This window comes from Nyctereutes procyonoides, unplaced genomic scaffold (genome assembly GCF_905146905.1).
Source record: "Nyctereutes procyonoides isolate TBG_1078 unplaced genomic scaffold, NYPRO_anot_genome, whole genome shotgun sequence".
In the NCBI taxonomy this organism is placed as follows: Eukaryota; Metazoa; Chordata; class Mammalia; order Carnivora; family Canidae; genus Nyctereutes; species Nyctereutes procyonoides.
The window spans coordinates 20,104,460-20,119,824 of NW_026575122.1; the positions used below are offsets into that span (position 1 = coordinate 20,104,460).

A 15,365-nucleotide genomic window follows, 5' to 3' on the forward strand; every position below is an offset into this window, starting at 1 on the left:
CAGGGAGTCTGCTTGAGATTCTCTCCCTCCCTCCCTCTGTCTCTGCCTGTTCTCCCTCTTGCGCACACACGTGCTAATATAAATAATTCTTTCAAAAAAAAAAAAAAGCAGGAACAAAACAATCAATCCTCAGAATTAACTGGTATGGCTTGAGCACCTACAACAGGTATCACACAGGGCCAAGTGCCTCTAGGTATAAAAGACACAGTTCATACCCACAATGAACTTTAATCAAAATGAAAAAAATTCACTCATCAAGTACCTATTGTGTGCTAAGCCAAAAGTTCTTAATGCTGATGTACATTAAACTTACCTATAATACTTTTATAAGAGCACTCCACCATAACCCTTGAGTAGAATCCCCCAGAGGCAGATCCATGGATTTCTGTGTTGGTTGTTCAAGTGATTCTGATGTGCAGACAAGGTGAGAATAATCGTGCTACCACACAGATCATAAGACACTGCCTGTGTACCCCCCAAGTAATTCGGTCATAATAAAAGCTATTAAAACAAAAGCTAGACTAGACAAGCTAGTTTGTTCTGTTCCTCAAAGTTACAAGAGTTTTAGTATAAGTCTAACATTTATAACCACTGATTCCAACTTTATCAATGGTATAGGACCTACCTATGAAGTGTTAATATGGACGCTTAAAAACTCCTGAAGGTCAGGAAGCAAGAGCTCTACCAATTGCATTAGCTTTCTTTCTCAATTCCTTGATTTTGAAAGGCTATCCCAATTATAGGAGAAATATCTTCAAACTAAGAATATGTAACATTAATAATGATGGCTTGTTACTTAACTTTCTTATTATTGTAGTCTCTTCTTACTGAGACTGTTTCTTCCAGGCAGAAACTGACATACATTTCTCTATCCCTGCCCCTACACCTAGCAGACACACAACAGGAGCAGGAGCATACAAATTACTTGCTGAATCGATTGATGTGGGCTTAACAAAAGGCAGGACCCCAGAGTGAGGATGCACCTTCTTAAAGGAGCCTTTCCTGGAATACAAATCAACATCACAGCCTGCACAATTTGACAAAACTCTTCAATGTTTAAATGCAAATAAATGCTATAAATACAGTTTGTGTGCCAATCATCTGAATGTTAATCAAGTTAATTTTGTTCACAGTTAACAGGAAAAACATTTAAAACCAATCAAACATTCCCCCAAGCTTGAACAAACTAAATGGAAATCCTGAGCACACAAACACCAACACAAGGAAAATAAAGAGGGTGTTATTAATCATGCCAGACTGTAAAGCCTGCAATGGGCAAAAAGCAAAACAGGAAGCTATAACAGATGAGATGGCAAGCCATATACAATCTGCTATCCTGGGTTCCAACAGAGACTAAGTGCTAACGCAACATGCACTGCATTTTATTCCCTTTCATGAAAAGCTACAGTGTCTGATAAAATTAAGACCCATTTTCAGGCGTTCATCCAACCTCTCCGGTTCAGCTTTTAAAGAGTCTGAGGGGATCCCTGGGTGGCGCAGCGGTTTGGCGCCTGCCTTTGGCCCAGGGCGCGATCCTGGAGACCCGGGATCGAGTCCCACGTCGGGCTCCCGGTGCATGGAGCCTGCTCTTCTCCCTCTGCCTGTGTCTCTGCCTCTCTCTCTCTCTCTGTGACTATCATAAATAAAAAAAAAAAAAAAAAAAGATTAAAAAAAAAAAAATAAAGAGTCTGAGACTGACCAAGGCATATCAGTTCAGGGTTCCTACTCAGTCTTTCACTTAGAAAACGGAGGGAAAAAAAGAGAGAAAGAAAAGAAAGAGAAGAGAGAGAAGAGAAGAGAAGAGAAGAGAAGAGAAGAGAAGAGAAGAGAAAAAGAAAACGGAGGAGGTGGGTATGGGCCCAAGTCATAAGCTTGTAAATGAGATTTAAAGGTGTTTCCCTCCCCTCTCCCAACTTTAAAATATTCATAGATCATCTAAGGGGTACCTGGATGGCTCATTTGGTAGAACATGCAACTCTTGATCTTGAGATCATGAGTTCAAGCCCTACACTAGGTACAGAGATTGCTTTAAAAAAAAAAATCTAAAAGAAAGGAGATGGTGAGGCAGAAAATGCTGATGAATAATTCTACTCTAACAGCTAGGTAAGAACTCAATTAATGCTGAGGTAAGACTAAGTATACTTCAGTCAGGAATGGATCTCACCCACAAGCAGCAGATGTTTTCCTTACAGGCAACATATCAAAAGCCTTTTATATACACTTATGATCATTGTTACACTTCAGAGAAAATCTGGGAAATTAAATGCCAATGCCTAACTCTTTAAATTCTTTTCATTTTATAAGAACTTCTACTACATGAGAGGACTTTTCTCATTTTGATACCACCTTATAAACTAATTCATTTCAACAATCAAAACCATATTCCAAGACCACTACATGTCTCCTGTGAATAAGAAAATGCCACTATAAATAGAACCTAATGCTGCAACTCAGGTAGGAGAGAAAGAGGCCCTGAAATGTGTTCTACAAAGCACTGGTGTCTCCAAGGTGCATCGATCATGTCAGTTGATTAAAAAACTGCATATAACTGATAACCCCTAATGGGCTGGGAACACCTCACATTATGCCAAGACTCTGACCCCAAAATCATATATGGAAAGGAGCAGTGTATTATTAAGGAATAAGAGGGAGAAGGCCTGTCTCTTATAACTCTGGCTCACATATATGGTGTACCTCCTAGTAATTTTGCTTTGGCAGCTGGGAAATTTGGGCTTCAGTGAAAAAAAAAAAACAGTTTTCCCAGGCCGATACTTCCTGGCACACAAAGAATAACTCAATAAAGTAAAAGAGATATCATCCTTACTCCAGTGAAGAATCTGACCAGGACACAGGAGAACCTTTTTTTAATAGTAGTTATTAGCATTTCATGTATGTTTTAAATTATTTGTTCATGTCCTTTACCAATTTCATTTTTTAGGGGTGGTGTTTTTCTATTGATTTTTAGAAGTTTCTTAAATAGAACAGAAACTTGCTGCAAATATGTCACCTAAAAAAAGTTGTGAGTCCATGTTTGGTTGTTTGTGTGTATTTGGCCACAAAGTTGCTGTCAAATCTATAAAATTTTCCTTTATTGTTTCTGCCTTCCACATTTAAAAGGGCTCTATAGCTGGCTATTAATTACCCTCTCCTGTCTCTTGATAAAATGGCATGAATCAATCTCCCTCTTTCCTTCTGACACGATGATAAGAATCCATGCCAGAATCGTTCTACACTGAGCACAGTGTATTACTCCACTAGGAAAAAAAAAAAAAAGTAACACTAATGAATGCTATAAAAAAAAAAAAAACCACAGATAAATTTGAATACTTATCTTTAAAAGCTCTGGGCAATTTAAGTAACTTCTTTAAATCATTAAGCAGCATTCTTTTCTTAGTTCAATTACTATATTTTTCTCAAAAACCTTTATCTACAATTATCAGGGAAATGCTCCATCTACAAATTCCCAAACTTGATATTTCAAATTTCATTACCAGGATTCCCATTGCTTAACTCTTCTCAATTCATTTAAGTCCATTAGACTCCTTATAACCTGTGACCCTTAATCTAGATTGGATTCAATACGGCTCTCATTAACATTCTAGATTCTAAAGTCACATTAATTTTTACAAACAGCTAACGTTGGGCAGCCCGGGTGGCTCAGTGGTTTAGCGCTGCCTACAGCCCAGGGCGTGATCCTGGAGACCCGGGATCAAGTCCCACGTCAGGCTCCCTGCATGGAGCCTGCTTCTCCCTCTGCCTGTGTCTCTGCTTCTGTCTCTGTCTCTCTCTCTCGATTAAATAAATAAAACCTTAAAAAAAAAAAAAACAGCTAACATTTTCTGAATGCTTATAATACACCAAATCCTATACTGACATAAATGCACCTCCCCTCTCTCCCTTTTTATCACCTCTGAAACCAGGAACTATACAGTTGATGGCTAAGTCATATCTAATTGACAGGTTTTTTTCCCCCTCAAGTAGTACATGAAATAGTGCAATGAAATAATTAGCATCTTAGATTAGATGAAATATGAAAGTATAACTCATTTCATCTTCCTATCAATCCTGAGGCTGATACTATTATATCTCTATTTTTCAGATGAGGACAAGCGAGGTACCAAAGCGAATGATAGCTTCCCCCAAAGCTATAAAAAGCAAGTAAGTCTTCAGGCTTAAACTGAAATCCAGCCAATCTGACTCTAGAGCCTCGTCTCTTAACTGATTTCTATGGCTAGGCCAGAATCCTTTTGCCAACATTTCTCTCCTATTTAACTATCAGGCCATCAAGTTACCCCAGAAAGTAACAATAACCTAGTCCACAGCCACATCAAACTTCCCACCACACTTTGCCCTTGCTGCTTAGACTTTGAATTTTCCAGATTCCCTGGCACACTACCTCCAACGGTTCTTTCGAAACTTCTGCATTATTCTTCCAGTACCATTTGCTAAGTCGTCTACCTCACCATACCGGTGAAGGGGCTCGCTTCCCACACCACTAGGAAAGTCAGGGCAAGCTGGCACACACTCCACCATCTCCCTTCTTCTAACTTAGACTCCGTTCTGCTTCTTTCTCAGACAACTCTCCCTCCTTACCGTGGTTAATATTTTGTCACCTGTGCTTCAGATCACTAATTCCATCATCTTTAATTGCTCTCTGTCCATTAACTTCTTTGCTTCAACTTCGGAATCAACACAATGGCATCTATTCTGAAATATAAGTCACGCATGCAAGGGCTTTTGAGAATCTACTTCTCACTTGTTAATATGTTCTGCATCTCTTCATACCTCCATTCACTTCATTTCCCTGACCTTTTCTCCTTTGCCATAAACCATACGACATTTTCCCACTCTATACCTCCTTCTGGAATCTCTCTTCTCTAGACTTTTTGGGTTCGCTGCTCCTCTGACCCCACATCTTTCTTCCAGTTTCTTCTTCCAACCACTTCAAACATGCCTCTTCCTTCTACTAATTCCCAATTGTGGACTTAAGACTCAACCCACCAGCTCTTTCTTTTCCATGGTGTCCTCAGAATATGTATCCATTCTTAGTGGTTTAACCATCATTTCCAGGAGAGGACACCTAAGAATCTACATGTGAAGTGAAGCTCTAAGCCCTTCCCGAAGCTTTGGTTATAGATCTCCAACTGGGAGACAGGATGTTTGTACTTAGATATCCCACCTTAATTTGACATTCAATCTCTATTCCTTCCACAACCAGTTCTTCCTTATTCTTATGAAGACTTTATTAGGGCACCTGGGAGGCTCAGTTAAAAAAAAGACTTAACATTAATTTTCTAGTCACTCTGATTGGAAACAAGAATACTCTCTGATACCTCTCTCCCATTACTCTATAGTCAAATAATCACCAACTGTTTTTTGCTCACAAAACCCATCTCATACCACATAGGTAACTAAATAGCTTTCCTATTATTCTCCTGGCATCCAGGCCCTACCTTCTCCAATCCTCACTGCACGTTCCCCTTCAGTGACTTCCCAATGCTTTCTTATTCTGGCCCTGTACTCAAATTCTCACCCCAACTTAACCTTTCTGAATGTGTCTTCCACCTCAGCATACTGAGCCCCATCGGGTGAGGCAGGGCTGCTCACTAGCCACTAGATCTGTGCTGTCCAACAGGATAGCCACAGGATAAACAGTTTGTTATGTTTAAACATAACATAATAAAAATTAAAAAATGCAACTCCCTTCAGTTGCACTGGCCACATTTTAAGTGCCACTATGGCTAGCAGCTATTATACTGGACAGTGTAGATAGCAAACATCTCCATCACTGCAGAAAGTTCTGCTGGGACAGTCCTGCTGTAGAGATCCTCAACACTCATGCTTAGCCTCCCTGGTCTCCCGTATCACTGCGCTACCTAGGATGTTTCTCCCTCCTACCTATGCCAATCTACATGTCCTTCTATACCACAATGGCCTCGTGTGAGTTGTTTGTACAACTTCCTCCTACATTATCTTGTAACAACTCTTACAATGTTGTTTTATTCAATTTTTCATTTTTGTGTGTCTTCTAATTATTGAGCCACTCAGAACTAATATTCAAGGGAATAAATGAAGTGTATACTCACTATAATACTGCATCAAAATTATCAAATTAATGGTATATGTAATACCCCTCCTTCCATCAAAAAAGATGTTTTCTTTCAATCTAAGCAAATATCATGCATTTAGCTAACTAAACTACTTAATTCCTAATTATAATACTTAAAAGATAATTAGTTCCCCCCCCCTTTTTTTTGCTTGTGGTGTTTGAAACCAAAAGAAAAAAACCTTAAAGGTCTGAAATACTTCCACTTTGCGTAAGTACACCACAAAGAAACCACAAAAGATAGACAAGGAAAGGAAAATGATTGAACAGTTTAAGTAACTATACCCTAACTATCTGAGATTATAGGAAAAAAATACAGTACAGCTACCCTAAAATTAAGGAGAAACTACAAATAAAGCATTTAAAAATTATGTATATAAATATATTTTTGAATCAATAGCTAGACCCCTCTATCCTCCTTTTTGTAAATATGACATAGAAATACTTATTTATATTCTGAGCTCGACAGCATATAGATACAGAATTAACTGCTGTACATATGTGTTCTTTCTTTAAATTCAGGATTATTGTCTAAAGAAAATTAGTTAAGAAACCAATCCACCACACCATGGACCTGGGATCTTAACAAGGGAACAAAGCTCCTGATCTGAATACTAGAACTGAGCAGGCATTCAGGGGAAATGGCCAGGTAAGGACTCCCTCAAACCTTCAAAAGTTGGGTGCTTTATTTTCAAGAGGGAGTCTTGACAGGAGTTCTGATTTGAGCTTCTAACAAAAACTGTAAAGATGTAAAATTGCTCAAATACTGCAGTTCCCAGCACCTTCCTAGAACTCTGATGTGATCACTGGAGTTGAACTATTTATGAAAGTCTTGACATTTTCTGTCTAAAAAATAGCCTCTCTTACATAAACGAATGTTCTACAGAACCTGTTCATTTCTGCTAATCAGCCAGCAGTTAGCTGTAAATGTTACTTTTTCAACTGATAGGACTTGTTGTACATCTCTAAAATTGACTCCACCTTAATAATGCATACCAAAATGAGAATTTTAATTTAGATTTTAAGCTACATTCATGCTACTTCGCTTTGCCTTTTTTTTTTTTTTTAAAGAAGTTCCTCCGGAGTGTAAAAAATATTTCAGGTGACAAATCACCACTATCTGCACTACCAGGTAATAGCAGAAAAGGAATATAAAGAGCCAAGAGGTTTAAGTTTGGAGGAAAAAGGTGATGCCCCTATTTGTTATCAAAGCATCCCCTGCTAATCTCAGTACAAAAAGTAAAACCAGAGCTCCCCAGTTGTTGAACACAACAAAGTGCTGGGAGAGTGGCATGCCTGGAGAGGACATGGAAGCTCTTTGTCCCTTCCTCTGTATCTTGCCCTGTGCACTTCTTCCATCTGGCTATTCCTGAGTTGAATCCTTTATAATAAACCAGTAATCTGCTAGAGAAAGGGAGAAAGAGAGAAAGAAAAAAGAACAGTAAAACCACACTTAAAAGTACCATTACAGAGGACACTTCATCAGTCTCATCTTATGATTTAACATCAAATTCCTCTACCCTCTGTATGTAAATTATCCTTCTCCTCAGACCTTTCCAATTCTCTCCCTAGTATCTACTGGCTCCTTCGTTAAATACCCCAAACTTTAGCTTTTGGTTAAGAATGGGATTTCTTTTTGAGAGTCAAGAGAGAAAATTCATATAGCAGAACTGCCTGATTTAATTTGATCTTTGTACAATCTTGGATCTCCCATTTTCTAGAAAGGTCCCACTGATTACATGAGACACAGAAATTTTCTTTTCCACCTATAAAATGAAAAAAAAAAGTCAATTTTAATCTGTAAAAAACATCTCTTGGAGGTGGTCAGACTTGATTCCTATTCACCTAAATGGTTAGGTACACAGAAGTCAATACCATGCCAAAAATTCTTTCCTCCCCTCCCCAAATTACGCTGGATATGCTCAGACCAAAGCTTTAGGAACAGAGTGAGTATAACAGGAAAGGTTAAACAAATGAGAACTCAACAACAATAAGAGTGATCCAGGTTCTGGCTTTCTCTCTTCTAGTTAGTTAGGTGGGTGACTCTAGGCCAGTCAGCAATCTTCTCTGGGCCTCAGATTGCTCAACTTGATATGAACTAACGGGATTAGGAAATCTTCAAAGCAGCTTTTAACACTAAATATCTCTATTCTCTACAAAGGAAATTACACTCTCAATGTTTATGAATGCACTTGGCAAGGCTGCCCCATGGATGTCCTTCACCTGAAATATCATGCAACTTGGGTACTTGTGTATACAAGCTCACCAGGGAATATAAACATCTTTGGATTGGAGGATGGGAATGACCAGATATTGGATCCATGGTTTCATCAGATTCTTAAACAGCCTGACCAAAAAAAAAAAAAAAAGAATAACTGCAAGACCTCACAAAAGTAGAGATTAAATGTGGAAAAAAATTTCCATGATTTGCCATGAACTGTTTTCATCTCAAAGTACAGTGTTCAGCAGCTAAGAGAAGACTAATTTTGATGAGATAAACTGTACTACTAGAACTTTTCACTACCATCAGCTTGTAATATCACAAGAAACACACAAGGGAAAGTGGCAGAATTATTCAGAAAAGCAGAGATGAATATAATTCAGCTTTGAAATGCATTACTTTTTTGTCAGATTTATTCTTCTAATTATGTTCTGCTTAGATACTGTATAATGTAAACATTATGTTTTTTCTTAAGCACGCAAAATAAGACAACACAAGAAGACAGCCTAGAAAAGCACAACAGAGGGCAGATTTGTCTAAAAACCTAAAAAACGTCTATACTGGAATGGTAAAGTCCAGAACAATGAATATTGGAATATTCTAGACAGAATATACATATAAATATACATTTAAAAATATATATATACATACATAGTTAAAAGTGAGGTTCTAGAGTCAAATTGTCTGTCATATCCCAGCTGATTATAAATCATAATCACTCACTAGTTATATGGCCTGAGGCAAGACACTGAATCATTCTGAACTCAAATTTCTTTGCCTGTAAAATGTGATAACAGTACTTAGGTAAGTTTTGGGGCTTAAAAAAGGTATGAGCATGGTATCGACTTTTGTGTACCTAACCATTATGATAAATATGATCCAGAGAAAAATCAACCTCATTTCATCCCGTACTTCAATTACCATTTCCAAACTTTCTTTTTTTAAAGATTCATTTATTTATTTATGATAGACATAGAGAGAAAGAGGCAGAGACACAGGAGGAGGGAGAAGTAGACTCCATGCCGGGAGCCCGACGTGGGACTCGATCCCAGGACTCCAGGATCGCGCCCTGGGCCAAAGGCAGGCGCTAAACCGCTGAGCCACCCAGGGATCCCCTCCAAATTGTTTTTTATTTTAACAAGAGCAACTAGTAGGTGGAAAAATTAATGATACATCTCCTTTTCCTGACCCCACAAGCTCATTAGTAGTAGTAAGCAGAGAAGTAGCTGAAAGAGTAAAAAGGAAAAGAAGTAAAAGTCCTAGAGCAGCCCTGTCCAGCAGACCCTTCTGTGATAACGGAAATGTTCCACATACATTGTCCAATATGATAGCCCCAAGCCACATGTGGCTAGTTCTACTGAGAAAATAAATTTTAATTTTACTAACATTTAAATACTGATATGTAGCTATAGCTGTTTTATTGGATAGTACCTCCCCAGATGACCCATAAACTGAATAAAGATTGCCAGAAATTTCAACAAAAAACAAGAGTCTTCTTTTCCTAAATTGTTCCCATGTTCAATTCAAATATCTTTGCTTTCAGTGGAGACCTGGTAACTGTGGCTAGTTAAGAAAAAACATGCCAACTGATACATCAATACAGTGCAACTCAGTGCTAATGACAGGACCAGAGATAAGAAGCATGTGGTCCTCTGATATTTTAGAAGGTCCCTAAGGCCACGTTAAATTCAAGCTCATATGAAGCCTGGTTCAGTATAAGAGCTGCAAAAGTTCTTATCAGAACCCCCAATGCATCTGTTTCTCCACTGCCAAACGGAAAGCTACTTAGACAATGCAGATTGAACATCCTTACATTTATTGTAAATTTCTTCAGAAATTCAGAGTTCTGTAAGCCTTTCCCTCTTTCAGAAACACTTGGGTTCCTGGTCAGCTCAGCCTTTCCACTATAAACAAAATCCATGTACCACCCATATCTGAAGTATAACGCCAGACTCCTGCTTAGCTGCCCCTGTAATATGGTTTAATTATGATGACTGAACTAATAGGCTGACATCATAGACTTTTACAGGCTGACCCCATGTCATCCTGATGTATCATTTTGCACCAGTTCAGTGCTGTAAATCAATTTAAGATCTCAAGCAGGTTGAAAAGGCTGGTAATGATGCTTTCTCTGCTGTCTCTGGAGACTCTACATTATACACAACTTACATTATTTATAAAGCCTCAATGATGCCTCCATTAGCCTTGTAAGACTACACAAATGAGATCTTTTATACACACACAACTTGGCCTTGATTATGTAGGTGACTACAGCTTAAACATAGTCATCTAATTACACCCCGGTTTCTTCTTTTTCTTATCTAACCAAGTCATTAAATTTTATCTTTAACCCAGAATTACTATAAATCAGAATCGCAAACTGAAATTTAGTTTTTAACTAACAAATGTATGGGGGTGGGGGGGGGGGAATGAGACTGACATATGCTTCAATGAATTTCGTAGGGAAAAATTTACTTAAATTCCAAGAATATAAGAGGTTAACATTTTCAAATACCTATAAAATGGTCATTTCTCTAAAATGCAAAGGTCATCCACTCTTCAAGGGTATAAAACCAACGGATACTGCAAAAAGGAAAAATGTATTTGGTTACATACCTATGGTTGGAGGGGTCAAAACTAAATCAAGGACAAATCCCTACACTCAGAAGAAACCCGATCTTGCCTGGATCCTCCAGAGGCTCTGGCATCACCCACTTCTAGAAAATCATCTCTCACGACCCTGGTTACAGTTTCCTAAGAATTGCAGTATCACACAAATGTACACCACCTGCAGAGAAATATCAAGTAACTGCAAATGGGAAAGAGAGAGGGAGTACGACAATCACCTTAATCATTTCAGCATAGGTAGGCCTGGCACCTACATCAGAAGAACACTGATGCAAAATATTTATACTACTTGAAAATGCTGGGTCCCTGAACATGGGTCCTGTCACTATTTTTTTTTTTTTTGAAACAGTGTTTCCAATACAGCTCACATACTTCCAATAAAACGTAAAGTGGTAACTATAAGCAACATGAAAAGTCAATACGGGCCGAGAACAGTTTTCTTATCGTGTTACTGAACGTAAGCATGTTATCACCACGGGCAAGGGGAGCAAGAAATGCTCCGAAACGAAGGCATTCTGTGATTTAGGTGCTCAGAGTTGCAGCAACAGGATGACAGAGTGACATCATGCAACTTCTGTATCATTCCACATGCCTTGAAACTTCGGATACAATGGAAAAGAAGAGAACAGGAAGGGAGGAGGGGGAGGGAAGGCCGGTTGCCACAGCACTCACGAAAACGATGCTTTCTCAAGAAGATGGTTCTGAGACGTGCCTCGATTTTCAGAAGGGAAGCGGCTCGCGGGCTATCTTGCACAGTGGAGGGAAGAATCGTACGAGCCTCAAAATAAACAAAAGCCGCAGCTACCGTAGTCGTGGGATCCGGCAGGCGCTTGTTCCTCCTCCCTTCCTAAAGTGCATCAAGGAAACGTTCTCCCTTTAAGCCTTCGTGCGTGTAAAGCAACTAGAAAAACAAGCCCACGTCGGTCTCGCTCACACCCACTCCCCCCACCTTCCTCCAGCAACCAGCCCGAGAAACGCCAACAAAGGCGGCGAGCGGAGTAAATGAACAGTTGTTCAGCAGCGAACTCACAAATACACACGCCGTGAGGCAATCGAATCCGGTAAAGGGAAAGGAATGAGACGACACTTGGAGGCGCGCGGGGTGTAGGCGGAAGAGGAAAAAAAAAAAAAAAAATACGCGCCGCCGCCAAGCCTTTGAATAAATTAGAGGGAATTTCGGTGCGAACTTTCCTTGACCTCGACCCCCAAGAGGCGCGCTGGGGCAGGGAAAGGCCCCCGTGCGGGATGCGGCGGCGCGCGGGGCACCGGGGGCCCCTGCAGCCGGCCCCGCTCGGCCGCGCGCCCACCGCGCAGAGCGCAGCGCCCCGCGGCCGTCCCCCGGGCCGTCCCCCGGGCCGTCCCCCGGGCCGTCCCCCCAGCTCCCGCAAGGGTCGCCCGGGCCGGCGGGACACAATGGGGCCGCGGGCGGCGCGCACGGGCCTCGGCCCGGCTGCGGAAAGGGAGAGAGATCCGGGAGCCGGCGCAGGGGAGAGGGCGGGAGGGGAGGTCCCGCGGCGGCCGGCGCCGGGGAGCGGCTCGGGCGGAGGAGCGCGGCTCCCCCACCGCAGAGCCAACAAAGACGCGAGGAGAACGGCGCCGAGCCCCGCCTGGCCGGCTGGGCGCCACGGCAGGAGGCGGTGGCAGGTCCGCTCCTCGGGGCGGCCGGGAGGCGCCATCATGGGGGGGGCCGGCCCGCCCCACGCGGGGAAGAGCCCCCTGCCCGCCGCGGCCCGCGTCACCGGCCCCGCGTAGCCGCGGCAGCCCGCGGGCCCGCGCCCACCCCACGGGAGGCGGCGGCGGCGGCGCTGGAAAGCGCTGGGCGCCGAAGGAGGGCGGGGACGCGGCCAAGGAGAAAGTTGGGTTCGGGTCTGTTTCGTTTTACCGGGTTGGCGGCGCGCCCGTCCGCGCGGGCGCACGAGGGGCCGGACGAGCGGGGTCCCGCGGCCCCGGTCCGGCCGGCGGGGCGCTGCGCTCGCAGGGTGCGTCCCCGCGCCTCGGCCCGGGCTCGGCCGCTCGGCCTCTGCTTCCTCCGCCCGCCCGCCCGCCCGCCCGCCCGCTCGCTCGCTCCCGGAGCCTGGATTGATCTGGTCGCGCTGGCGTCAGGGAGTCGGAGCCGCCCAGCCTCCACTCCGCGGCTGCCAACAGCCGGCGCACTCGCCCGCCCGCCCGCACGCTCGCTCGCTCGCTCGCCTGCTCACACGCGCACCCGCGCGCCGCCGCCGCCGCCGCCGCCGCCGCCGCCGCCGCGCGACCAGGGATCCTCTCCAAATTCCCGGCCGCTTAGCGCGAGCGCGGGGCCGCGGGGCCGCGGGGCCGGCCACCTCCCTGCTCCCGCCTCCCCCAGCCCGCCCCCGGCCCCACGCCCCGTTTACTCCAAGGAGAAAAAACCAGCCTTCTTTCCCCTGCTTCCTGGCGTCCCGGCGGAGCGGACTCGGTGCGTTATCCTCACGTGAAGTTCGATGTTTAGTCTTTTTTTATTTTCTGACCCCCCCCCCCCCCGCCCGTCTACCGCGCCCTCCGAACGCTACCAGCGCGCCCGCGGAGCGCAGTTTTGACCCTTCTCTTTCAGACCTCTTCTTCTCAGGTCTGGTTTCCACTGCCCCTCACTTCTGCATGCCCCAGAAGTTGCACGTACCCAGATTGGATAGCCTAGTGCTACTGCATGTGCTTACACCCGTATCAATGTTTTGTGTTTTGGGCCGGTTCAGTATGTGATGACTTGAGTGGGTAACGTAGTTGTTCTAAGTGATGGCACATGCCACAGTGGAACTCAACTTTTGATCCAATTTCTATGATCTTTTATATGACACCAACCCCCTAAAATAAAAACAGACTGGCTCTCATCTAACCTGATCTGCACAGACACCGAACACATCTTTTGTAAGAATTAATTTTTCCCTTGGCTAGCTCTCTGGAAGCTGGCATGAAATCTTGGATAATTACCATAATGTTGAGTTATGTTTAGAGAGGAATAATTACTCTGAGGAATAGATTTCTCACGAACTCAAAGAACCATTACCACCAATATAAAGAAAATATCAAAGACCGAAGTAAGTTAATGGTACTCTCCAATTGTTCATGCACCTTCACATGTCCACATTCTATTTTAAATTCATATTTCTTAATCTATTTCTGCATTCCATGTTTAATTATTCAAAAGAAATGCAACAAGCCCCATAAGACATACAACACTTTGTAAATTATAGATCGGAATATTTCAGTTCATCTCTTTGTTAAGCTATTTGAGCACTTACTGGTCAAGTCTTGGGCCTCATCTTATTTTCCCTAAAAGCAGCATTTGACACAGTTCATCATTCTCTGCTCCTTGAAACAACAGCTGGCCTGAGCCTTGTGAAATGCCACTCAGATCAGGTCACTCCTCTGCTCAAAACCCTTCCCTGATATATAGAATGTGCTGTATACACAATGGAACATTATTCAGTCATTAACAAGAATGAGATACTGACACATGCTGCATGAATGAACCTGGAAAATATTGTATCACATAAAAGAGGCCAGATACAAAGCCCACATATTTGATTCATATTGAAATACCCAGAATTGGCCCATCTGTAGAGACAGGAAGTAGAATGGTGGTTGCCTATGTTTGGGAGGATAGGGAGATCGAGGAAGAGCGATAGCTAAAGGTTATCGTGTTTCTTGCGGGGGGGGGGGGCGTGTAAAAAATGTTACAAAATTAGTCTGTGATGGTAGTTACACAACTCTGTGGATATATTAAAAGCCATTGAATCGTGCACTTTAAATGGGTAGATTAGACGGCGCGTGAATTTTGTTTCAATAAAGCTGTTTTAAAAAGATACAGCAACTAAATGCAGTGTGTGATCCTTAATTGGACCCAGGATTATGGGAGAAGCTATGCAATGACAATAAAACTCACTTTTTATTTTATAAAAATTATAAAATTATTACGTTTTAACCTACACATGACCTTGCTTAGTGCAGTTCTGGTCGCCACAAATGACAATTATTAACACTGCATATGCTATGCAATTTGATTTTACCCTTTGTGCAAGTTATTTCTTTAAATGGCAATACAAAATTGGATACTTTTCTCAAAAAAGGACATTATTTGGACAACTGTCAAAGCTTGAATATGGCTTGTGTATTGATATCACTATCAGAAAAACCTTCCCTTGGCTCCCCATTTCATTCAAGTAAGAGTTCTCACCATGTGTACAAAGCCCTCCCTGATCTGTGCTCCCAACTCCTACCTGATCTCCTACTCTCTCCCTTGCTTACTTCCTCAAGTCAACCTGGCCTCCTCACAAGTCCTGGAGCAACCTGAGTCCAATCCCATCTCAGGCCCTCCACAGTAGCTGTCTCCTCTCTGGAAAGCTCTTCCCACATGGCTGTGGGCCTTCCCTCACCTCTCTCAGGTCTTCATCCAAC

General features: G+C 42.7%; 2 protein-coding genes across 7 annotated transcripts in view; one reads left to right on the forward strand and one right to left on the reverse strand.

Moving 5' to 3' along the window:
* SMAD1 (SMAD family member 1) overlaps nt 1-12,959 on the reverse strand; it is a 76,052-nt gene extending 63,093 nt beyond the window's left edge. Inside the window, exons 1-2 of one of the 6 annotated variants that reach the window (XM_055336380.1) lie at nt 12,838-12,959; nt 11,628-11,802 (exon numbers count right to left, since the gene is read on the reverse strand). The gene's annotated coding sequence lies outside the window, so the exon portion shown is untranslated. Of the gene's footprint in view, nt 1-10,842; nt 10,913-10,943; nt 11,116-11,627; nt 11,961-11,985; nt 12,075-12,837 lie in introns of those variants that run through there. The other 5 variants (XM_055336381.1, XM_055336378.1, XM_055336379.1 and 2 more) reach the window with 5 other exon arrangements.
* Nucleotides 11,566-13,408, forward strand: LOC129516893 (basic proline-rich protein-like). The gene is made up of 2 exons (XM_055336447.1): nt 11,566-11,807; nt 12,166-13,408. The coding sequence occupies exons 1-2, from the start codon at nt 11,566-11,568 to the stop codon at nt 13,406-13,408; spliced, it is 1,485 nt and encodes a 494-aa protein (XP_055192422.1).
* The last annotated feature ends 1,957 nt before the right edge of the window (nt 13,409-15,365 follow it).

What these genes read in the sequence shown, in the direction of transcription:
- LOC129516893 (XM_055336447.1), top strand. Translation starts at nt 11,566, where the DNA reads ATGGAAAAGAAGAGAACAGGAAGGGAGGAGGGGGAGGGAAGGCCGGTT. An exon ending in GTTCCTCCTCCCTTCCTAAA is followed by an intron (nt 11,808 to 12,165) that starts GTGCATCAAGGA and finishes TCGACCCCCAAG; the next exon opens with AGGCGCGCTGGGGCAGGGAA.